Raw genomic sequence first — 26,034 nt, 5'->3', positions numbered from 1 at the left:
TCATACATTTGGAATATAAAATCCAGTTGTGCCATATAAACTCTTTTGGTTTACAGTGAGATTATGGAAGCCCTCATAATCTCATGTCCATATTTGGCAGCCCTTCTGTGGAGCAGGAAAAACAATGTGGATCAAAGAGAAATAGGTCAGCCACAGGTCTCCAGATTCTGCAATTCAGCTTGTCAAAAGAGCAGATTAACTTTCCTGAAGTAAAAGGAGTTTTTTACAAAAGCAAATTCACCTATTATCTCATTAACAAAAAAAACATGTGGACCAAGGTCCTGAAGTGACACTGGAAATATTGTGTTGGCAGACGATCGACTTGATATTGAGACTTTAAAGATTTTTTTAAAAAGCAAACTTTCAAGTAAGACTGGGTTGAAAGCTTTCAAATATGGTTCTTCGCTGTTTAAATATTTTTGTATCTAGTATTTGTGATTATTATAACTATAATAATAATTTTTAACATTTTTAGTTAGCCATAACCATGATTGGGTTCATGCATCATACTAATCCATAACATTGTATGTTTGGTTTGGGCATGGTGTATCATGCAAACATAACTGCTGTGGCTTGCAGAATGTACTCTATGGTATAGCATGTTATGAAAATCCATCCAATTGTGGCTTATTCAATAAATCATAGTTTAAAAACCATGACTTGGCTTTTTGTATGAACTGAATTTCTAGCTACAGAAAACAAGAGAATTATAAAACTAGTTTGTTTCATTAATAATAGTGAGGGTTCAAACTAATAATAAAACTTCAGCGTTTCTGCTAATACCCAAGAATTTAGCATCTGTATCCTGATTCAACCAGGTTTCTTCAGGAAAGTTCTACATAGAGCCAAAGTGAACGTATGCATACAGTTAAACATAAATAAATGAAGCCAGATACAACACTTCTAGGGAAATGTACAACTTTTCTTTTTTTAAATATTCCTGGGCACTACCACCAGCCTTAAATCTAAAATACTTTATGAGCACTCCCATGCTTTAAGAGGTCCTTTTTCATCTGACTTTTGATTTGAATTACCATAGGTATTCTGATCATAACTGCAATCTTTTTAGAGGTCTCAACATACTCTTGGAATTGAAAATGGAGAAAACTACAACATGCCCTGCAAAATTGTAACTTGGTTCTCAGGTTATCTTTACTATTTACTTCTTTTATTCTTTACAGCAGTGCATAGCAACTATTGGGGGAAGAAGAGTTTTGTTTTTGTTTTTGTTTTTTTGGAATGGGCAGCCATAATACATTTAATAAAATAAAGAAATAGATGTTTGCCAATTGTTTATTTTGCTTCATACAGCCTCCATGGGAACAGGAAAAGCCAAGCCATTGCTATCTGAGGAACTTTGTCTTGAATTTAGATCCTCAGGGCCAAACTAGATTATTATGCCAAGATTTTTACATGCCAAGGTGCCAGTGACATAATTGTTAAAAATGTAGGGGGGCCAGTAAAAGAACACACAAACAGAGAGGTCAGACCACTCCTGCCTCCTCAAGTAATTTTACCAGAACCGGGCACACTTCTGGAAGCTGACTGAGGAAAAGTTTTCACTGTGGAAAAAGTTGGAGATAAGAGCTAACCAAAGCATGAAAGGGTTCATTCACAGAACTGTTTTCCCTTTAAAGTTATACAGTATACCACCTACATGTAACTGGGGCAGATCAATATTAAAACGCACAGACTTGCCACTCTCATATTTATTTGTGGTTTCTCAGTATAATGCTACATTTTGAATAAGAGCTACTGACTACATTATTGAGATATAATTGTTCTCAAATAGCTACAAGATCTCCAATCTTCATAGAAGAACATTTGCTTGAATCCATGTATGGTTCTCATCTTATTGAGAAAGTAAACCATTTTTGTTTTTGTTTTTTTCTTTTTTTGAAATTGCCAGATTGGTGCCTAAGTTCAATTAATTAAATAAATCTTAATAAGCAGTAATTCCAACCAATAACTTTTATGAATGCCATTTTCCACAATTATGCCACAAAAACCCAATCTTCTAGCATGAGATATGCTAAGGGGAAAAAGAAAAATCAATAAATTTATTTGATTTATATCCCCCCTTTATTTCATACAACTTAATGTGGCCTGTATCATGTTCTCTTCTCCTGTTCTCCCCAGGACAATCTCTTGAGGTGGGTTGGGAAGAAAGACTGTCCCAGAGTCACCCATCAGTCTGCATCTTGTTTAAATGGCTCAGCGCTCCATTTGGGCATTTTGGAAACAGCTTGGTCAATGGCCTTCCCACAAAAATGTGCATATTCAAAAACAAGAGAAGCTTAGGCTAGAATCTATTTGTGCAACAGGCCAAGTCTCCATAATCAGTGAGTTTGGATGTGAAGGAATATTAAATCATGCAGTCCTCTAATAATGCAGGAATTAGAAAGATATAAACCATGCTTTTTATGAACCTGAAAATCAGCTCTAACTACAACATATATGTGCTATTATGTACTTATATGTTACATAGGAAGAGACAAACTTTTCTTTACCTAACAAGACCCACACTGCTAATTTCCAGCCTTTGTATGTGTGAGTATCCTGAAAAGGTAACCACAGAACTAGATTAAATTGCAAGTTTCTGTGAGGCTGATTTGTGGATTGTATATTGGAAATCCAGATTTTAAAATAGATGGTTTGTATAATATCTCTCGCTTTGCTGGTTATAGCTAGTCTGATCATTGTTTCGGGGGCAGGGGGTGGGGGTGGGAAGCTTGAATTTTAATGGTGATAGAGAGACAAGTGCATGCCCTCAAGGATATATTCAAAATGCATCCTCAGAGTTGCTGACAAGAATATCTGGTGACTGCAGAAGTACTAATGAAGAGAATGATGAATGCTTCAGATTCTACTAGCATTCACCTGGGACAGCTTTCTAGCCATTAAAATCTTTCTGTCAGTATTCTCAGGATGTGATGTATGTGATGATAATGCTTATGGAAAGGAATTTAGCCTAGTAGAAGTCCTGAGGATCTTGACAGAACAGATGTAAGGAGCATTACAAGTTTACAATGTAAGTGTATACATTCCCACACACACACACACACACACACACACACACACTTAGAAGGAAGCCCCACTGGGATCAATGAATAAATAAGGGTGTTCGGAATTGTGTACAAAAGTCGGTACTACAGCATCAGACAAGCAAATGAATAAATAACAAATTTAACAGGAATAATTATTTAAAGCTCAAAAAGAAACCATCAAGAATAGAGGAAATATTGATAATAACTGGTGGCTGCAGAAGATTATTACAGTTATTATCACAGATAATAACTGTATCAAAAGAAATATTATTCAGAAAAGTAGGTCTATCTAGCGTAGATATTAATGCAAAGCTTTTGAAATGTATCTTTCTTTAATCACTACATATCCAATATTATTTAAGGTGAGCTTCTAAAAAACTTTCCTTTAAAAAAAAAAGAAGAGAAAAAAAGCTGCTGGTGAAATTATAAGACGTTATATAAATTATTTCTGGCAGCTTTGCTGATCCCAAGGAAGGAGCCTCTTGACTCTTTGGCCTCACATTAACCTGCTTTCCATGGTTGTCCATTTTAAAAAGATCATGATGTTCTAGTGCACAGAATATAGTTAGTAGCAAAGAACATTTTCTAAATAATCAACTCATTGACTGGCACAGATCTGAATGGCAAGTAGTTATACTCCTAAGAATCCAGAGGGTTTTTTTCTGAGAACCACCTTTTCTAAAGTCACTAGTATAATCAAACAGGAGCTGTGCCATTAAAGTTAGTGCTGAAAGCAGGTAGCATGTTTAACAAAAGTTCTAGCAGCTTAAAATAATTTTAGTTTCTCTTAATTTCCTTCAAAGGAAAGAAGCAGTATAAAAAGCAAAGGACAGATAATTATTTTTGAAATTGATGGCATCCTATAGGCATAATTTTGCAAATAAAAAAAAATGAAATTTACAGACTCTGGAGTTATCCATTTGTCTATACAAACCAATAACTTCGTGCAGAGTTTTCTTGAAAAAAATAATAAAAGGCCCAGGAAAGCCAAAAGGCATTTGCCAATCAAAAGCTCACTGTTAATAGAATTATGCTGATGAAAAGCTTAGAATAACATCACGTGGGAATCTCTTACAACTTTCAGGGTGCTGCACCACAGGTCACCGGATGTGAGACCCTGTTCATTAAGTTGGGCTCTAGGGATTAGTTGGGACTGTTGCTGTTGTGCCAGCCTCCCTGCTGCACAGCAACCTCCCTGCCTAAGCTCCTTGACTCCATTTCTGGATTGGCAGTGGAGTTCCCCACACTTATGGTTCTGGGGGACTTCAATCTGCCTTCTCTAGGAGTGGGGTCTGAGGTGGGTCAGGAGTTCATGGCCACCATGATGGCCATGGGCCTATCCCAGATCATCCAGAGCCTGACACGGGACAGTGGTCACACACCAGATCTGATGTTCCTGTCGGAGCAGTGGCTATGTGATTTGAAATTGGGAGAGCTTTTGGTATTTCTCTTGTCATGGTCAGATCACGCCTTGATTTCCACGGGATTCTGTAGTGTCACTATCCACTGCAGGGAGGCTGGACCCATTGGATTGGTTCCCCCCACCCAGCAACTGATAAACCCAGATGGGTTTCTGAGGGAACTGGGGGCTATTCCTGCTGGTCTGCTGCATGGTCCATCCAAAGCTTGGTCACTACTTGGAATAAGGAGGAAGCTGAGGCATTGGATTGGATCATGCTCATGTGACCTCTCCCTTCTTGGGGATCCTGTCACTCCCTGTGGTTCACAGAGGAGTTGAGGGAGATGAAACAACAGAAGTGACATCTAGAGCTTAACTGGCACTCAACAAAGGATGAACTCGACCAAACATGGGTTAGAGCCACTATTAAGGCCTACCTTGTAGCAGTAAGGGAGGTGAAGCATCAGTACTTCTCCATCCTTATTGCAACTGCAGATAGCTGCCCTGCAGCCTTGTTTCAGGTGACACAAGCCCTCTTGGGTAGAGGGGGCTTGGAAAACCTCCTGTAGGGGCATGTGGAAGAATCTGTTCATCATCTGTTGGAGAAGGTTGCTCGGATTTGCTCGCAGTTAGACACCAGCCTTATTGCAGGTCCAGAGGAAATGCCTGGGGAGGAGTCTTGCCCGGTTATCTGGGAACTGTTTGAACCTGTTGGACCTGAGGAATTGGACAGGGTCCTTAGGACTATGAACTCAGCCACCTGTTCTTTAGATCCATGCCCCTCCTGGCTTGTTAAAGTGGCCTGGGGGGAATCATGTGAGTGGGTTCTAGTGGTGGTTAATTCTTCTTTGAGTGAGGGGGTTGTTTCTGTACCTCTTAAAGAGGCTTTGATTCACCCCCTCTTCAAGAAGCCATCACTGGACCCCACCATACTGGGCAATTTTAATCAAGTATCTAACCTCTTTTTGGGGAAGGTGGTTGAGAAGATGGTTGTACAGCAGCTTCAGAGGACCTTGGAAGAAGTGGATTATCTGGATCCCTTTCAGTTAGGATTCAGGTCCAGGTATGGGATGGAAATGGCATTGGTCACACTTTTCAATGACCTCTGGCAAAGGTGGGATGGGGGTTGTGCATCCATCCTTGCTCTACTTGACCTCTCTGTGGTTTTCAATACCATTGACCATGATATCCTTCTGGATCAGCTCAGAGGATTGGGGGTGGGTGGCATGGTGTGCTGGTTTGCCTCCTTTCTCCAGGGTTGATTCTATTTGGTGGTGATTGGGGAGTGGAGGTCCCACCCTCAGTCCCTACATGTGGGGTGCTGCAGGGTTCAGTGCTCTCTCCTCTTGTATTTAATATGCACATGAGGCCACTGGGTGAGATCATCCATCACCATGGGATGAGGTATCATCAATATGCTGATGATACCCAATTATATATCTCTGCCTCTGGTAAATTAAGCAATGCCATCTTATCCTGGTGCCTGGAGGCTGTGAGGGTCTGGATAGGAACAACAGATTTCAGCTGAGCCCTGGCAAGACTGAGTGGTTTTGGGTGCTGGGGACTGCCAGTTCTAGGACTATGCCATCTTTGGTGCCGGATGCTGTTGTACTGCCCCAGACAGACTGGTGTACAATCTGGGGGTCCTCCTGGACTCACAACTCCTGCTTGAAGAGCAAGTTGCAGTTGTGGCTAGGAAGGCCTTTGCATAGCTTCATGTTGTGCACCAGTTGTGCCTGTTCCTAGATCAGGGGGCTTTTCTCACAGTCACTCATGCCCTAGTCACCTCCAGATTGGACTACTGTGATGCGCTGTACATGGGGTTTCCCTTGAAGCGTATCCAGAAGCTTCAACTGGTGCAGAATGGAGCAATGTGGACAGTTATGTGTGCTTCTAGAACAGCACATGTTACACCTCTGCTCTGTGAGCTGCATTGGTTGCCAGTTTGCTTCCAGGTCCAATTCAAGGTGCTGGCTTTAACCTTTAAAGCCCTTCATGGTATGGGACAAGGTTATCTGAGGGACCACCTCTCCCCGATTACATCTGCCTGACCCATTAGATCTGGCAGAGAAGGCATGTTGCGGGTCCCGTTGGATAAGAACTTGCACTTGGCAGGTCCCAGGATCGGGGCCTTTTCTGCCATGGTGCCCACCTTATGGAACATTCTCCTCCATGAAGTGAGGTTAACTCCATCCCTGTTAATGTTCTGTAGATCCCTTAAGACCTGGCTATGTCATCAGGCCTGGGGGTCCCAGGGACCAGTGACATTCTAAGATGGCTCCATTATTGTGATTAATATTTGCTGTCTCCAGTGCCTGGCAGTTTGTATATTTTAATAATGACTGCTTAGGTGATGGAAGGTATCTATGAAGGGAGAGGTGATGTGGTGGATTGCAGTAGAGAGGTTCTCAGGAAGCATGGGGCACATTCCAGGAAGGGCAGAAAGACAAGAGACAACACAGTCCAGAGCAGGAGCGTGGGAAGTGTAAGAGATTTAGAATAGCCACTCCCTAGAATCTCCCTCCTAGAGTCATTTCTTATAAGATGGGTGGCCATATAAATTTGATTAAAAAAAAGCAAAAACAAACCAGAATGATCACCTGGATTTTGTTCTAATCAACTCTTCAGAGCACTCTGCTTAAAATAAACTATTCTGAATAGGGCTTAAAACTGGTGGAATGGTGCTGTAATTGTTATCTATCAATATGTTTATTCAACAAAAATATAAACCCAGTAAGATCAGATTAGTTATCAATATTTCTATGACATATTTAAATATATTGTTTTGACTTTTTTGACTTGAAGCTGGGAATATTTCACTGCAAAATCACTCTTCCATTTGCATTTATTTCATATTTGCCAGTTTTATGATCTTTTTAACAATGGCAATTATCTTTCTCATTGCTTCTGATAGCACATTTTAGTTTAATAATGTTTATACAGTTTATTTTAAGGAAAAGCAGAACATGCATTATTTTAAAAAATGGCATAATGCCTCAGAATATCAATAATAGGTTTAGCGAAGTGTCTGCTATTTTTCTACTATACTACTTTATTGTGCCACCTATGATTTTAATAAAGTTCTAATTGTACAGTTTTGTTCCTTTGGCTATGGTATCAACAAATTTATGAATTCATCAGAAATTCCTATTACAGATAAGAGAATACCCATTTCAGTGTATTGATTAAATATGATAAAATGTGAATTATTAATAATTTTTCTTTTGACTGTATTCATGATAAAGCCTTTTTAATTTTATTACATCCAAGTATCTTTCTTCTTCTGTTTGACCTCTTGCAGAAAAATTGCACTGCCCTTTTCAATATTACAACTGCCCCCTTATAATATTATTTCTTTGTTACAAAAATGAAGTTATTTAGTATTCACTGCAAGATTTTTATCCTAGCTTTGTTCAGATAAAGAAAAGAAGAATGAGAATACATAAAATTGTTTTAATTAAAACTCCATTCTGGTAACTGAACACTATTATGTGTAATTGCTGATCTCAGGATCTTTGCAAGGCTTCAGTAAATTACTTTAATCCATCTACAGTTTATTACAGCCCATTTGCTTTGCAGATGGATTAGTAGCTTAAAAAGAATGGCTAACTATACCAAAAATATTTAATCTGCTGTTTAGTCTCCTCATTTCTATGTCATGGATGCTAATATGCAAATATTTCCATATCTTGGCACTTAGTAATTGACATCTCCACATTTTAACATTTCCTTTTCTGCTCCTTAACTGAAATATCTAATGATTATATCCCTTGAAGCATTTAGTCTGTTAGAAAATCTTCAGTTGATTTCTATATGTAACATAATTCCAATTTAAAAGATTTTGAGATCCAAGTAATATATCAAGCTGCCAAAAACATTAATTTAATTATCTTTTATAACACATTCACAGATCTATACTAGAAAGCCCTCATAATTGCACCACTCTATAATATCAAATGCCAAAGATTTTAAATTTTCTTTTAGTTCTATTACATCAACATAACAGAACTAAGGCATCATAATATAATTATATTTTAAATCTCTTTCATGTAGTTCTTATGTTGCATATTTTGCCACGTGTTTACATTTTGTTTGTACATTACATTTTTATTGTACTTGTTTTGTCTATCTTATGAATACATTGTCCCTTTTAAAAAAGCATACACACCCTTACAAGGAAAGGAAAGATCAACAGACAGAAAGATGGATGCTATTGCAAATTTCCTTTTGAATAAAAATACAAAATAAATCAAATTATGAATTTTAAAAATGGACAAACTCTAGAATTCAAGTCCTGAGAATCACCCATAGGACTAATGCGAAGCATGTTGTGGCAATTTTTGAGTTAAGTGCTTCACAATTAGGAGGCATTTGAGTCTTTCAAATAAGGATTAAAGTTTGCCCAATGACTGCATTTGACTGAATTTTGACACATTTCTAATTGAAAGTGAGATTTCTAAAATTTTTATTGCTACACTAATATTCGAGATTTATTGCTGATACACAGTGGATAATTGAGAAAGTCAAAGAAAAACAAAAAGAAATCAGTATGTGCTTCATTGATTATAGAAAGTCCTTTGGGTTGATCATGTTAAGTTGTGGAATGTGCTTAGGAAAATGGGAACCCCAGAATGTTTCATTGTCCTCATGCAAAGTCTATACATAGATCAGAAAACCATAGTATGGACAGAACATGGTGAAACACACTGATTCCACACTGGCAAATCAGAATATCATGGACAGCCAAAAAAACAAAAAAATGGATCATCAAATAAATCAACCCAGAGTTCTCAGTTGAGGACCAAATGACCATATTCAAAGTATCATACTTCAAACTCATTATGAAAAGACCTAGCTCTTTGGAAAAGTCTATAATGCTGGGAAAGGTGGAAGGAAAGAGAAGAAGAGGATGACAGCAGCAAGGTGGATGAGCCCAATTATAGTGGCCATGTGTGTACTGTTGGAAGACCTGAGGACAGGTCCACCTGAAGAAACTCTTTGTGGTTGCTAAGAATTGACACCAACTTAATGGCATATAATCAATCAATAAATATTCAAGATTAAGTTATTTTGCAAGAGATGTTACACTAGCTCCATTAGCCAGTGACTCCAAAGCAGTTTGAATACAACCTGTGATTGTCTTCATTTTTGCCAACCTCAAAATGCTGAGAATGAGGACCAACAAAACATATAAAACAGTTATATATAGCAGTTGCTATTTGGGGAAACCATCAAATCACCAAACCATAATTCCTCTCAAAAGATCTGCTTAGGACCAGAAGCCCAGAGGTATGATGAAGCAGGATTTCCTGAAAATGGAGAAAAAATGGGGAATACAAAGCTGCTTTAGAACTGGTGCAGAGTGCCCAGATGGAAATGCCTATAGTTTCTGCCTCTGAAGTTAAAAAATTCTGCACCTAGTTAGAAGACTGCAGGAGCACATAAGGTATATTGCTCTGAGTATCTCTGTTCTCATTGGAAAGCCTGACATGTTGCATGATTAGAGTGCCTACTCAACCGTACAACAGAATCAATGAGGCATACAGTATATCTCTAATAATGTCTGCACACGCATAGGCAAAACTATAACTTTCTAATCTTTACAGTGCAGTTTTTCAATTTTCAATGTTAAAAAGCTTATCTTTACCTATGTCCCACGTAAATGGTTTTTTTTCCATTTCCTTCTTTCCAATGACGTACCAAATGCAAGCCATCCAGTGAGCCAGCAATGCAAACATAGACATCAGCAGTGTCAGAACAATTGTGCTGTGCTGGGAATAACGATCCAACTTCTGAAGAAGACGTAAAAGTCGCAGCAAGCGTACAGTCTTGAGGAGGTGAACAATCGATACCTAAACATACCAGAAAGTGAAATAATGTTATAGCTATATTTCCAAACAGAATAAAACTGGGCCACGCTTACTGTCAGTCAGGCAGGTATTACAATTTAGGATGGAGATCAGCTACATTTTTCCTTCATATTGTCTATTTATAAAATGTATGTCCTCTATTTCCCTTTTTTAGACAGTACCAAAACTAGGGAAGAAATGTAAATACTGTTGCTTAAAAAAACAAACAAGAAAAATGGGTTATTGTAGTCATTGCAGAAAGAGTGAGGAACATACTACTGATGACATGTTATCTTATGATTTGTTACTGATGCTCCTTACCCCTTCTCTGGTTTCTAGAAATTGTTTTCCAATTGTTCTTACCTTGTTGTTCTTAGTAAATATAACACAGCTAAAAAATGTGTGTCCTGAGTACAATAAATTATTGTGTCCTCAGTACAATAAATATTACTAATAAAAAAAGACACAGGCACTGCCTTCAATATGACATCCTAAATATATATATATATATATATATATATATATATATATATATATATATATATATATATATTGGGGAATCTTTTGATGGGCTAAAACTACATTGGTCTCCTTCTTCTTCACTTTCTCCCCTCCAAAGGAGCCAGTGAGTGAAAGATTAGTGCATATAGAACTAGGTGAGATTTTTTTTTTCCCATCTGATTTGTGGATATTTTTTTTAAAGCAATGATGGTAATCTTATTTCATGGTTTGTGCTATACTGAGTTGTTTTCCTCAAATTGGTGGAAAACGGTGTTCCTGATTTTTGCAAATGGTGCTCACAGGGATCTCTGTGGGGAATGCGACCCTCCCCAAAAAATTAACATAAAAAACAAAAATGTGGGGGATAGTGGGGCTGCGTGTCACCAGGAGGATGGAGATTGCCCACCTCTTTTTGCATATACTAGAACAGCATGTCCTGCTGTTCAATGGACAGATTATATTGATTAAATTATAACCTAAAAGGTATAGTAGTGTGGTGGAATGTATCTATGTGGAAGAGAGTGATGTGGGAGATCAAGGCTATCAGGAAGGAGGGGGTGCATTCCAGGTGGGAAAGGGAGGAAAAAGACAACACAGTCCGCAGGGGGAGTGTGAGAACAGTAAGAGATTCAGGATAGCCACTCCCTAGAGTCTCCCAGGGTATGTCCACTAGTTGCTCTAGTATAGATTTAGTTTGGCAAGATTCGGTCTATAAGGTGTAAGCAAATAAAGGAACTGTATTCAGCTGGACTGTTTCATCGTTGTTCTTGGGCTGGGCCTGACAAATAGAAAAGGAAGAAAAGGAAGTCTGGGGAAGAGGACGGGACCCTATAAACTTCAGCAAAGTTAATTTAGTTTTCATTTTTCTGCACTGGACCAAACTAAAATCCCCAACTTGTAAAAATAACGATGGCAGTTTTATAGATGACTGTAATAAATCAAGTCTAATTTCTTCTTATTCATTCCTAATGCCTTTTCTTTGTTCTTCATAGATCTGTGTCTCCCTGTAAGGCCTGAAATATGTATAGAAGCACATTTTCACAACCATACATTTGACGAGAGAATATGAAGAGTCAGCATTTGTCTTTTGTGCCTGGCTGGATTTGATACGCTCACAAATACAAGGCCTGCTGAATTTCATTTTCTGGTTCATCAATTTTGATCAGTTAGGTTCAGCTTTTCAAGCAAAATGACGTAAGACAAAAGCGACTAACAGCCATGCAGTTCAGAGACGACCAGCCCCCACGGCAGAGTTTACGGTCAGGAACCTATTTCATTACATGCAGGATTTTTAATTCATACAGAGGGATAAAAAACATAATAAAGGAATAAATAAAAGAACAAATTAGGTAACATTGCACAGCTTGTTACACGGTCACATCTTCTAAGAAGACCACAGAGAAGAGGCCAGTTTTGATACAGAGAAGGAAAAAAGCTTTGTAGATATGTACTTTGCAAGAAGGGCCATTTATGAAATGGGTGTGTCATCATCCCTCAAATCCCATAACTTATTTATGTATATATTTGGTTTTATTGTATTTTTATACTATTTTTATTCTATTTTAACTAATATTTATTTGTTGTTTTTATTGTAAACCACCCAGAGCCACCGCTTCCTCGCGAGATGGGCGGTGCCTAAATTTGAAATATAAATAAATAAATAAATACATTTGCATCAACTGTGGTAATGCAAGTATATAATGGTGGCATTTGTATGATGATGTCACTGTATGCTTATTGTTCTTTTTGTGTCATTATGGTTTGGTATGGATGTTGCTTGTTGCGTGTGGAAGATTTATTTCATGGGGAAACATCCCACCTTCAGCCTAAATATGCATTGTCCAAAACATATTTTACTAGCCTACTATGATGTAAATTCATTCTTCTCTGTAGTGTTCATTCTAGTACAGGTAGACCTCGCTTATTGACTGCCTTGTTCCGCCACTGTTCGAAGTTACAATGGTGTTGAAAAAAATGATTTTATGACCAATGCCCGCATTTACGACCTTTGGAGCATCCCTCAGTGACGTGATTGCCATTACAGTCATACATGTTGTCCTGTGCCTGACCTGTTGTTTTTCTTTTTTTACCCCCCTTGCAGAGTAGAGACATTGCTTAAGCAAGTGAGGGAGGGGGGAGAAAAAAACCCAAGCAATCGTTTTCCTGTGCCTGACCTGTTTTTTTCTCCCCCCACACAGAGTGAAGAGATTGGAGAGGAAAGGATTACAAGAGCATAAGCAGGCACATAATGGGGAACACACTGGCTGTTTGCAAAGTGTACTCGCAGCTACCAGCCCTGAGCATTGCTTTCGAAGTGTATTCCCCATTGTATGCCTGCTTATGCTCTTGTAATCCTTTCCTGAATGTAAATACAAACATTAATTCTCTTCTTCTAATTATTCCAGCACTCCGGTGAGCATTCCAAAGGGCAGGGGAATGGGGAAAAGGAAAGCACAGTTGCAGTCATGTGATTTTCCACATAGTGACATCTTGCTTAACAACAGAGCTGCCGGTCACAATTGTGGTGGTCGCTAAACAAGGACTACCTGTAATTAGAACTTGGGTGCATTTCACCTCAATAACACTGAATCCTAATAGACCAAAGCAAGTATGGTAGCTTTGAGGATAGGAAAAGAAAAGAGGACCTCACAGCTGAAACTAAAATAACCAGATCTGTGATAAGCATCATAGCTTATAACTGAATACTATATAACTATATAACTGAGGACTATAGAAAACCCTGGTTTGGTTTAATTTCCATTAGCAGGGGGAAAGTTACAAACCAAGTGATTTTAACTCAACATATTGTAATCTAATTCTTTTAAAAAGATCAGATTAAATTTAGGTTTTCACAGGGATGTAATGAATTTTAACATTCTGGTTTTATTCTGTGTAGAAAAATAAATCCGTTTCTGTGGTCAAAGGCAAAAAATATTTCTGGATAAAACTGTTTCATTTCCATCCCTTTTGGAATTTTTTTCCTTCTTAGGGTGAACATGGACACAGCATGAACCATGTCATGAATGTGATGAATAGGGAGCTGATTTAGAGTGAGGGGGATGATTCCTAGATGAGCTACAAAGGTAATCTTCTCCAATCAAGGATTGCATTGCAAATATTGTTTCATAATTCTATATCAGCAAAATCAGATAGAACTACATCCTGGCCTCAGGAAGGGCAACAAAACAAAATCTCAGCTAGAAACAGAACCAGCACCTTCTGTATAGGCTAACCCTTTGATTCCGTTCCTAATGGGTTGCACATACATCGGATGGTGGGAATTCTTTTCAGTTCTGATATAGGTGTTAGGGAAATGTACCTCCTTTTCAACTGAGTTTTTATCTCGGGGGTTCCTAAACTTTTTGCCATCACACCTCCCTTTGGTGTACTGTAATATTAATGTACTCACCTCCCCTAAAAATCCAAACACCAAAATGAACATAAATGAACAATGAAAACAATACAATGAAACTTTGGGAAAGGTGGATTTATTTTAACTATGTACAACTAAAAAGTTCTTCACACCTCTCCTGGACTCTGTCTGCATCTCCCCAAGGGAGGTGCATCTCACGGTTGGGAAACCCTATTTTATCTGTTGTAAACAGTACACTGACTACAAAAGGCTAAAAACAGTGAATAGTTTTTTTCTCTCTCTCCTCTCTTTCTCTCTCTCTCTCTCTCTCTCTCTCTCTCTCTCACACACACACACACACACAAATATAAATATTTTCAAAAGACCTGCAAATATGCTTATTTCTCAATGATCCTGGGCAGTTCACAACAATGAAACAAATTCCAATAAAACAATAGAATATAATAGATTTTAATGGAAGCCATTAAATACCAACATGCTCTAAAAATCATGCTATGTGGCTGATTCATACACTTCGTGACTCTTCTAACTCTCAGTTTTCATAAAAATGCAGTTGTGTGCCTCAGATGAAAATAGCAGGGGTGGATGGTAAGAATTATAATAGGACCTCATGGAGAAGGAGACAACTTTAACTTTTTTCCACTCAGGGGGCTGTTATCCTGGATGCAAGATGCAAACGGTGCAAATCTTGAAAGAGGAACTTTCCTGGCAGCTCCCTTAGGAAAACATACCACTGACTCAGGGAGATTTTCAACTTTTATCATGGATAATATTATCACTTCCGGAAATACTTGATTTTATACAGGTGTTGCAAAGTAGAAAAACCCTTAGGCTGGATGGTTTTTCAGTGGAACCGTACACACTGTTTGCATATTTGCTGCCTCCTAGACTTTTGGAAGTATCTAATTAATCTTTAAGTGCTGGTAAATGGCCTCTATCGTTTTATGAAGCTTATAGAAGGCTGCTTTTCAAACCAAGAAAAGATTGTAAATTTTGTGCTAGTTTTAGGCCCATTTCATTAATTTATATGGATACTAAGATTCTAACTACCTTATAGGCTTGGAGGTGGCAGAAGTTTTATTATTTATAATTCACCCTCCCTAGCCTGGGTTTATCAAAAATCAGTAAACAACTGAAAATCTATGTTTATTAATCAGTATTTTGGATGGAGCTAAAGATGGAATGGACTCTGCTGTACAAGAATCTCTTGACACAGAAAATGCCTTTGATTTGCTTTGGATTAAATTTTCAAAGCAAGTGACAATCAGATTTGGTTTTCCAATGGATTTTGTTCGTTTGAGATTTATTGTTTGCAACCCTGAGCTACAGTCATAACAAATTAAATGATCTCAAAGTCTTTTGAGTTACAGTGTGGCACTCGGTGGACTTGCCTGATCTTGGCTTTGCTTTTTAGCTTAATTCTTGAACATTTAGCTATTAGTGTAAGGCAATCTTTGAACATTAGGGTATTACTTTGGCAGTGTATTTATTCATGCTGATGATATTTTAGCAATTTTGGATAAGTATTATACTTCTCTGCCTAACTTTATACAGGTAGTACAATATGTTGGAAATTATTTTAACTTTAAAATCAGCTGGGACAAATCTTGTTTTCTTCCTTCAGGTTCTAACATTTCAGTGCAGTTATGTAAAAAGCTGGGTTTTGTGATTGCTACTGCGTATATTAAATACTTGTGACTTTATATTTCCAAAAAATATTTCTAAATACGTGGAAATAAATATGTTGAAACTTTTAGAAAAGATTGAACTGAGTGTAAATAGATGGATTAAAATCCCATTATGCCTGTGGGACAAAAATAATGCTATTAAAATTAGCATTGTCCTTTGTCTAGTTTATATCCTTTAAGGCATCCCAGTGCTAAATCTAAATACATATTTTCTTCAGATTATTAGAATATTTAGGAAATGTATTTGCAATAATAGCCCACTAAGAATTTCATTATCTAAATTGAATTTATTATTTGAGGAGGGAGGCTTCAATTTACTGGACTTGCAAAAATAACACAGGGCTTATATTATCACCCATAAGTATGTGGAATAAATATCTAGTAGAATATTATCCCCTATGGGCTTTATCAGAAAGTTATTTATTCCCATTATGGCCATGGGATCCAGTTCTTGGATCAACATACAGTAGAAAAGATGTTTTATTTCCAGAAGTGCAGACAGAGAGAAACATATGGACCACATTGGGGTTGAAGGTTGCATTTTGATAATGAGATTCATGAATATTTAACTCTGGAAAAATTCTACTTTAAAAATAGGTGGTAAAATGCTTCATTGGAAAGTATGGGCAAAAGCAGGAATAATGACTTTAAATAAATTATTATGTAATTATTATTTTTCCTGACTTCAGATTTGGTCTTCCTAGTGACAGTATTTCAGCTTCAGCATGTTTTAACAGCTCCACGTGGGCTAGATATTTTGGCTGCTTCAAAGGCCCTTGAGATGCTTTCTTATTAGATGGAAGCCTTGAAAGAAGTTAATATATCTTTATCAAAAGTACAAGAACATTTTTAAAATGGACATGACAGGGATATATCAAATATGGACTAAAAATGGAATCTCTGATTATGCCCCATCAATGGCTGCAAATCCTTAAAAGCAAGTAAAATGGTATCAACAGATTTGTGATTAAAATTGATTAATCAAAAAATTGTATTTAGAGTGTACCGGACTCTAAAAATGTACTTGAAATGATGGGCATCAGGTTATCTCTGCTGGAGATGCAAAAAAATTGAGGGTTCATTGATCCATATGACAGGGTCTTATGGACATTAAAATACTGGAATAGTATTTTAATGTATATAAGTAAATTTATGGGGAAATCCCCAAATGTAAATATGTTAATGTGATGTTAAATTATATACCAAAACTCTGGAATCTGATTATCTATGAGGAATTATGGTCGCACTGGGCACTGGGGGATGGCCAAAAGAATTATACTGAGAAATGTAAAGTGATATTATTCTAGATATTAAAGGTGGGCTTTTGGAAATATGTAACTTACCATTCTGGAAAAGGCATTATTTTCAGCTCATTAAAGAATGAAGCAACATATTCTTCTTTGGCATAGATTTTAAGATATTTTACAATAATACAGTGGTATCATTAGGTAACTTTTGTGAGACAAAAGTGACGGAGTCACCTTTTTGTGAGATGGATGGTATCTAAATCTGAAATATAAATAAATAAATAAATAAATAAATAAATAAATAAATAAATAAAATTGTTTTTTTTTGTTTTTGTGTTTGATTATGATATAGTATTATAAGGTATTTTTAAGACAGTGATTATCTCTAAGTTTAATATATATGCTAGATTTTTAGTATGAACCCTAGCCCTTTAGTATTGCAATTTGTTAATTTTTATTAGGGTCCTTCCCTAAGAGTTTGAGATGGGTCTTTTTTTTTTCAGTTTAATTTCATTGTATATTTTGGTACTCTTGTTTATTTTCTGTAATCTGTAACCTTCTAAGACAAAGAAAAAAAGAAGTAAAACCAAAAACCAAAAAATCACTGACCACCTCAGAGAAATAAATCAGTCCCTTGCCTGTTCGATGTGTGTGGCTTCATTTGGCAATGCAGCTCCTGAGCATGTGCCGTACAGATGCAAAGGCCACAAGGCACATAAGAGAACAACAACTGATGGTGGCAGATTGGACCTGGGCTTGACTACTGAGACAGAATACTGTAGTAGTGTAATGTCCTTCTGCGAGCCGAAGTGCTTCCTTGAGGCAGATGACCCATAATCCATATCCATTAATATATTCGACTTAACAACATAAAATATATGTATTATCTTAAGATACTCATCTGCATTTTTTAAAAATTTAGGACACTTATATGTTGCATATTATACTTGGATATTTGTGTGAAAGTGCTTAGGGTGACATGTGCCAGTTACTACAAAGAAAATATACCATTAGATATTTAAAATGATCGCTAGTTAGTATCAACTGAGACAATCTCTCCTGCCAACAAGAGAACTGGATACTTGAAGAGTTCCATTTATAGCTCTGAAATATTTTCTTTCTTTTTTTTTTCCTTTTTAAGTAAAATCCTGGCTTCATGCAAGTTTTATTTGTGTGCAAAATGTTAATGGTGGCTTAAGGCAAAATAATTTTATGAATGAATGGACTTAGTTACATTGTACATGAAAATCTTTTGATACAGGGGAGCATTAAGGTATTAGAGGATAAAAGCTTGAATCATCTCCCTTAATGCATTAGTTTACAAAACTGAGTCAGCATCAAGTTAGTCCTGGGCATATATTCCAAATTTCAGCAAAAATTGGTATCTTAGTGTTTAAAGGCAATTCATGGTACAACCAGATATCAACTAAATTAAAAAAGGTTATTTTGAACTGTGATTAACTCCTGGTGATTTTATGGAAACCTCCATGAAATTTTCTTGGCATCATTACAGAAATAGTTTATCATTGCCTTCTTTCAGGATTTCTCTCCCCCACTTCTCCCCAAGTTTCTCAGTCGAGCCTAAATCATGGCATTTCTTGATAGTCTCTCATCCAAATATGAAGCAACTTTTTCAGATCACTTAAGGTTGGCTAGGTTTTACCACCTAGCTGAACTTTGAGAAAAAAGAATGTATAACTTCAGTAAAAGTTTGAAAATTAATGGGGTAAATCAATTTGATCTTTGCAAAGTTAGACATATGTCAAGTCTGTGGCTCATCACAGTATCGCTGCTCTGATATTTTGAAAGCTTTCCCAAGAATTTACTTTATTTGATTTATTCCATGAATTTCTACTCCAGCAAGTTCTCAAGGTGACTATCAACATCAAACGAACAAAACAAAACAGAACATGAAAATGTTAAAAACACAGATTAAAATTAACACAAAAATGGATACTTAACAGTGAAGCCTCTTGAATTAAACTCAGCTCTTGGTGACTACACAAACACACCCATGTAGTTTTCTTAGCGACAATAAGAAAGTGATTTCCTTTTTGACTTCCCAATCCAATAAACAGCTCTGGAATTTTCTGGTGCCTCCCATCAAAGTACTAAACAGGTCTGATGCTGTTTAACTTTTTTGAGATCAGTTGAGGTAATTAGGTGCTGCCATTGCTGTGACTAAAGTTATTAAGCAATTAAAAGCCTGATGAAATAAATGCATCTTACTGATTTTCTAAATGCTGGGAAAGTGGGAGCCAATTTAAGCATGGAATTAAACCCTCTCCTGCATGCCAGAAAGATGAGCTTCTGACAGCGGGTGCATCTTCAAGAGAGTGTAAACTGGCTTGCAAACTTCTTGCCACAGTTGCTACCTGTTGTAATGGTATGTGGGAATGACCTTGGGAGACAGGGGGAAGAGCCACAGCTCTTATCACAGGATGAGAGGCAGCTTAGCCCACAGAAGAAATGTGGACATGGCAAATGTCTCAGAGGGGACCCTCCGTAGTTTCCTGGGCTAGAAAGGCAATGGGAGAGAAATGTACTTTCAGATTTGCAAGATTGATGTCAGCCTTGCGGGATAGTCCAGACAAGAAGCACACCCAGATGAACCAATTCTACTTTATTGCAAGATTACATGAACATAATCTTGCAAGTCTGAAAGTACATTTCTCCCCCCTCGCTTTTAAAGCCCAAGAAACCAGGCAGAGTCCCTTCTGTGATGTTTGCCACACCCCCATTCTTTGCTCATCCCTCCCAGGAACAACCCCCACCCCATGATGAGGCAGCACAGGAAGACCTTTGGTGGGAGGGGGCTGAACTATTAAGGAAGATGAATTTCCTCTAGTTTGATGATAATCCATAATCCACAGAAAATTAGACATCGTAAGCGTTCCCATCTTTTGATTTTAATGTAAGAAAACAAGTTATTTGCACTGTTAAATAATTCCACATATACTTTGTAATATAACTAAATTTAGTTCAATCCATCGAAAGATATTTTAGGTTTGCACGATGCTTGAAAATGTAATGTATGCATGAGATAAAACTTCCTTAAAGCTCCCCCTTGGATGCCTTTGACTTTGCTTTCACCGCGTTTTTCCCCCTCAATAGTTTATTGAGTACTTCAGATGAAGTTCATAAAGTTTTTTGGAACAGATAAACACTAGCACTCAAGAACGCAATACACACAAACGCACGTGCACACACAGTTAAGTCTGTGCACTTTTTGTTTGTCTGCGTAGAGCAAGGCATTCATTCACAAAAAGGGTTTCTTGAGAGGAGGACTCTAGCGGTAATAATAGTAGCTTAGGAAAGCTGTACTTACCACATTGACATTAAAAGCATAAAGGAGATCAAAAGGAAGGGCAGCTATTAAGTCAATGATAAACCAGGTAGTCACATAGTGGATACAAATAGATCTTGCTTCAAATATTACTTGGCCAGACTTGCTGACGTATGTAGTTCGGAAATTTAAAATAATATCTGCTTGACAAAGAGAAATGCAGCGGTTAGAAATGACAACTAGATGATAATCAAGAGATAAAAAGAATGATGGGTACTTTCATATTGTCTTCTGAATTTTTATTTAAACCAGTCATCTATAATTAAAAGACATTTTAATGGAAATAGTTTCAACTGGGTTTTTTTCCCCCCACTGTTATAACTTTGTCTGTGTATTCATTACTGGTAGTTCCTAATATCTTCCACATTTTAGCATGGAGCATCTTCTGTAATTTTCCTAGTATGATGCCTCATCATAACTTTATGCTGTACACTGAACTGCCCATCTTGCTAAACATAGAATAGAAACAGTTGGAAATATGCTGTGCGACTGAAACCACATACAAGTCTAAAAATGTGCAGGTTATTACCTAAAATGCAGGCTAAATGCACTAAGCCAGCTTTCAGTTTTTTCAATACTTAACCCTTAACCAGTTTCATTAATATCATTCTTATACCTAGTTGAGTAACTTTTGTTATCATCCAATGCATAAATAACTCCAACTTTATTCCAGTATATAAGGACAGTTTCAACTGGCACCCTGCCATGATGACATCATGTTGGAGAGAAACAGGAAGATGCAAAAATCCAAATGCCCAGTTAGAATATTAAACAAAACCAAATCCAAACTCTGTGACTAGCAGCTAGATTGTCAATAAGGACAAGAAGTAGATAAGAGAGTAACTACAAATATTACCAGGAAGGAGAAGACCTCTGGATTAATTTGATTTATTATGAACTTGCTAAATGAGATTTCAGTGAGATTCTAAAGCAAAATCCTATTCATCCTTTGCAATTCCCATTAAGTCCAATAAGACATATTTTAAATCCAAATTATAATGGCCTACAACATACTTCAGCTGGACTAGAACCATTTTACCTTATATGAACTTACAATTTGAGTTCTACCTCTAAAACAGATCTTATGGATTAAGCCAAAAATACAAGCAATTATTACATCAAGAATTCTTTTCTAGGAATCATATATATTCATTCATTTCACAGCTTCTTTGTTACTGAAGTTGGGAACATACAGATGGATATTGAATAATTAATCACTACCAAGAAAGTGTATTTATTTCAGAATAAAGCAAATATGACTAACACCTGTTTGATAAAAGTTTAATAGATATACAACATCCATCTTCAAAGTAATGTTCTACACATCATAGTGAAGCCCTATTCAGAATAGGAAAGCTGAATCAGCTAAAATAGTGTTAAATATTGGGAACAATCAATCAGTGTGTACAGTTCGTTAATTTCTATGATTTATTTATTCCATAATTATGCTATAGTCACATTGCTTTTTGCTACTGAGAAATCCATGCTAGAACATGTTAACACTCAAATAAAAGTTTAGATCCTGACAGTTGTCTCAAAATATTTTCATGTCCTACAAGATAAGAACCATGTATTGCCCTCAAGCTAAGCATACAATTCTGGCTGGTGTCAAATTTTGCTAGAAACTGGAGTTGCTGGTATTATTTCTACTAAATCCAAAACAGTGCATATTCTTAAGTATCATTCCTTGCTTTAATTCAAGCCAGGTAGTCAAAAACATAGGCTTGAATTAACCTGCCATTCAGGTTTCAAATACTGACATTTTCAGGTAGAACATCTGAATCCAGTTTGTCATTTTCAATCTGTCCATCCAGTTTTGCATCAGCTTGCGTTTGTCATACTTACTTCTTAAAAGAAGTTCACAAATGATCATTTATCCTAAGAAATATATACTTGTGTGTGCGTGTGTGTATGTGCATATTTCTAATATGCATATTTTCCAAGTAATTTTCACTTCTCCATTATTTTTACCAATATAAAATATATTCACATTTTGTGAACATTTCCCCCAGCTATCAGCATTTCTTCAATGCATTTATTATTTGGGAAAGGACATCACAAAGTTGACTATCAAGGGATAAATGCATTTTAATTCACATGTGCCTGTCCTTGAAAACAGTTGAATAAATGGCTTCTCATCATTGAAAATGCAGCAGCTGTCATTCTGACTTGCTTACCTAAGAGGGAATCATGTCATATCCGTTCTTAGAGAATCTCGCCCTCACTTGCTGCCCCCAATTCAAGCTGTTAGTTTTCATCTTAAACCCTAAATCAGTGTTGTCCAAACTTGGCCACTTTAAGATGAGTGGACTTCAACTCCCAGAATTCCCCAGCCAGCCATGCTGGCTGGGGAATTCTGGGAGTTGAAGTCCACTCATCTTAAAGTGGCCAAGTTTGGACAACACTGCCCTAAATGGTTTGAGGCCTAATATCATTAGGTATTTATTTTTATACCACCATACACCCCAGGGGACTCATGGTGGTTTCCCACAATCATATAACCAAGAAATATCAAAATATATTAAGGTATATGGCTCTAGTCAGTAGTGTTGGAGGATGAGAGCCTCCATACTATATATGAAAAGCCATATAGAAAGATAATCAGACAGTTAAGGGTGAGGTATCATCAATACATAGTCAACATCCAGCTACAGTTCTCTGCCCTGGACTTGGCAAGGAGGTACAGTGGATATCCTCACCTGGTGTTTGGAGGCTGTGAGGGGCTGGATGGATAAAACAGGCTTATGTTGAATCCTAGCAAGATGGAGTGGCTGACTGTTCTGGCTTCCTGTCATTTTGGCTCTGAATAGAGTTGCACTCCCCCTGAAGGAGCAGGTCTTTGCGATGAGTATTTTTTTGGACTTACAACTCCTGTATGAACTACAGATAAAGGCCATGACCAGGACACCTTTTGCCCAACTTTGACTGGCGCAGCAGTTATGGAGCTTTTTGGAGTCGAATACCCTGAAGAGAATTATTCATGCTATTATCACCTCACATTTGGACTACAGCATCCATTTCCTGGTGGGTAAAAGCTATTTCAGCAGGGTAACACCTATAGTCTAGGCCCAGCGTTGGCTGCCAATATATTTCCAGGTAAATTTAAAGTGTTGCTTATGACCTATAAAGCTCTTTCGGGCTTGAGTCCTTGTTATCTGCAGGACCATCTTCTCCAAGTGGAGTCTGCCCATCTACGGTGTGTGATCTGATGGTGCAAATTCCCCTCACAAGGAATGTCAGGATGGTGGGAGTCCAGAGGTGGAGCCTTTTTATGGTCTTCCTGGCTCTCTGGAACAGCATGCCACTAAATACCCTGATGGCTCCCCCTCTATTGATCATTAGGAAGAATGCTCAGGCCTTTCTAGTCAAGCTTCTGGGATGGAGAATGCATGTACTGAGGATATTATACCTGCTTTTAAGGTTTTATGCTTTTAATGGTTATTTCATGATTACATTTTAGTTGTAGTTGAGATTCACAGACTGGGCAGAATATACTGTAACTCTCATAAATAAATACTTGTTTCCTTGTAAATCAGAATTTAAGTCATGAATTGACTGGGCCTGATAACCACATTTGCAATTAAGTGTAATTAGGGGCAGTGACATTTCCAACCCTTCACTATGGTTTGCATTTGATTGATTAGTCATAGATACGCTTTGATAAAATAATGGTAATTATTTCCACATTTGGTTCTTAAATGATCTACTTTATTTCTAATCTATTTGGAATTAAAAGTGAGACAGCATCACTCTAACCTATGGTTAATGTCAGAGGGAGGGAGGGAGGGAGGGAGGGAGGGAAGGAATTTTTCAGTACACAAACTAGTTTGTAGGAAATCACTGTTAGACCTTCACTGGATGAGGCTAAAGTGATTGCACAGGTAGCTAAGCAGAAGAGACATGGGCAGATTCAGCTCCTGTGCCCAGAGGTGTGCAAATATCATCCTTGAATGTGCATATACAGCATCTGATGCTAATATGGTTTCTGACAAGCATGTCAGGTTTTATAATTGCTTTTTCTCAGTCCTACTCCCTGATTTGCTTATAAATATACATAAGATCCAAGTTCCTTTTTGTGACCATCTATTATGTCAGCAGAGTGTTGCCATTGAAGAGCTTCTGATGCAAAGCAATCAACGATTTGGAACATTTCTCTGTGCTTATTGTTCCTTACCACTTTACCACCACCACTACCACCACTTACATCCCGCCAGTAATAAAGTAATTCTGAGAATTGTTAAACTTTTTTCAACAAAAGGTTTCTCCTCCACATTTTTTACTATAATTGAATGGTCATTATTCTACAAGTTCACATTTACAAATGATTAATTAGACTTGAGCTTCTGAACATCTCAAAACTGACACATAAATTTAATTGGCCTCATTGCCATTTGTAATGTGGGGATGGAGAGGAGGCGTTTCAGACACTGAGACATGGTGAGATTTTGACATATTTTCCACATATTTTCTTCAGTTCTCAGTTAATCTACAGTTTTCCAGTCTACTTAGAAATAAAACTAGGACAATATTACAACCTGCTTTATTAATCAGATTCGCATTATATTCATATGAAATTATATTACTTCATTTCATTGGACTCCAGGGGCCCGACACCGATATTTACTGAAACATCCCATAAGCAAAAAAATTAGTTTTAAACACATACCTATTTTCATTCAGGCTTCACAAGCCCAGCAAATTGAAAATTAGCCACTTAATATCTGTGCAATGTAATGTGTAAAGCTTTTGCTGATCCTCATAAACTATTATGGATTCAGAAGCTACAAACCTTCCTTGATCTATACTGACACAATCCCCTTTGTTCCTGGTGCTATAGTGTCTGTCTATCATTGTATTTGTACAGACACAATTTGAGCAGGACCACATTTTATCTACAGTCCCTTCCAGCAAATATATGCATGGGGTTCCTACTGATGCATACCAACATAATTCACATACTGTAAACAGTTCCTGCTATTAGGTAATTTTGGAGGCGAACCTGAACCGTTCATGCCTAATGTAGCAGGACACAATTGAATCCTCCTAATAAATTCCACTGATGCAGAGTAAAATACTGGAGCCTTGTTAATATGCTCTGTTGGTAATAATTTTTGTGCTCCTGTATAAGTACCTTGCAGTGTGTGTTAGCCATGGATCTATTCATAGCTGTTGCATCAACACCACATCAAACGATTTCTTGTACCTAGTTGAGATCTCAGCTATGCTATATGGGTTGGCTGGCTGCCTCTTCTTGCATTTAATCCTCCCCCCAGCCCCCCAAGTTCTACAATTATCTTTCCACAGATTATTTGTTGTTGTTGTTGCTGCTGCTGCTGTTGAAAATCAGAAGAACAAATCCTGGCACTGGGGAGCTACCCTTGCAAGAATAGTTTTCCTCCTGTGACAGTTGGCAGGAGCAGCAACAAACAGGGCCAATATTAGCAACTCAACCAACGCAAGCACATTGGAGCTCACTAGGATTGAGCATCACATCCTCTCTTTTCATTTGTTTGTTTACTTAAAACAAAACAGGCTAATTATGATATGTTTGCTTTAAACAGTATGAAACACTTCCTATAAGAGA

At 37.3% G+C, this 26,034-nt stretch overlaps 1 protein-coding gene across 2 annotated transcripts in view; it reads right to left on the bottom strand.

The window, feature by feature from the left end:
* Positions 1–26,034, bottom strand: part of KCNH8 (potassium voltage-gated channel subfamily H member 8) — a 180,139-nt gene that overhangs the window by 44,395 nt on the left and 109,710 nt on the right. For both annotated transcript variants that reach the window (XM_088150412.1, XM_088150413.1), the window contains exons 6-7: positions 20,433–20,590; positions 10,094–10,298 (exon numbers count right to left, since the gene is read on the bottom strand). In XM_088150412.1, the coding sequence (XP_088006538.1) occupies positions 10,094–10,298; positions 20,433–20,590 (363 nt within the window). The remainder of the gene's footprint in view (positions 1–10,093; positions 10,299–20,432; positions 20,591–26,034) is intronic.

Source organism: Python bivittatus, unplaced genomic scaffold (assembly GCF_059951505.1).
Source record: "Python bivittatus isolate LINGU-HERP-01145 unplaced genomic scaffold, Pbiv_v1 ctg000610_np1212, whole genome shotgun sequence".
NCBI lineage: Eukaryota > Metazoa > Chordata > Lepidosauria > Squamata > Pythonidae > Python > Python bivittatus.
The sequence above is the reverse complement of the archived record's forward strand: the minus strand, read 5'-3'. Positions and strand labels throughout refer to the sequence as shown.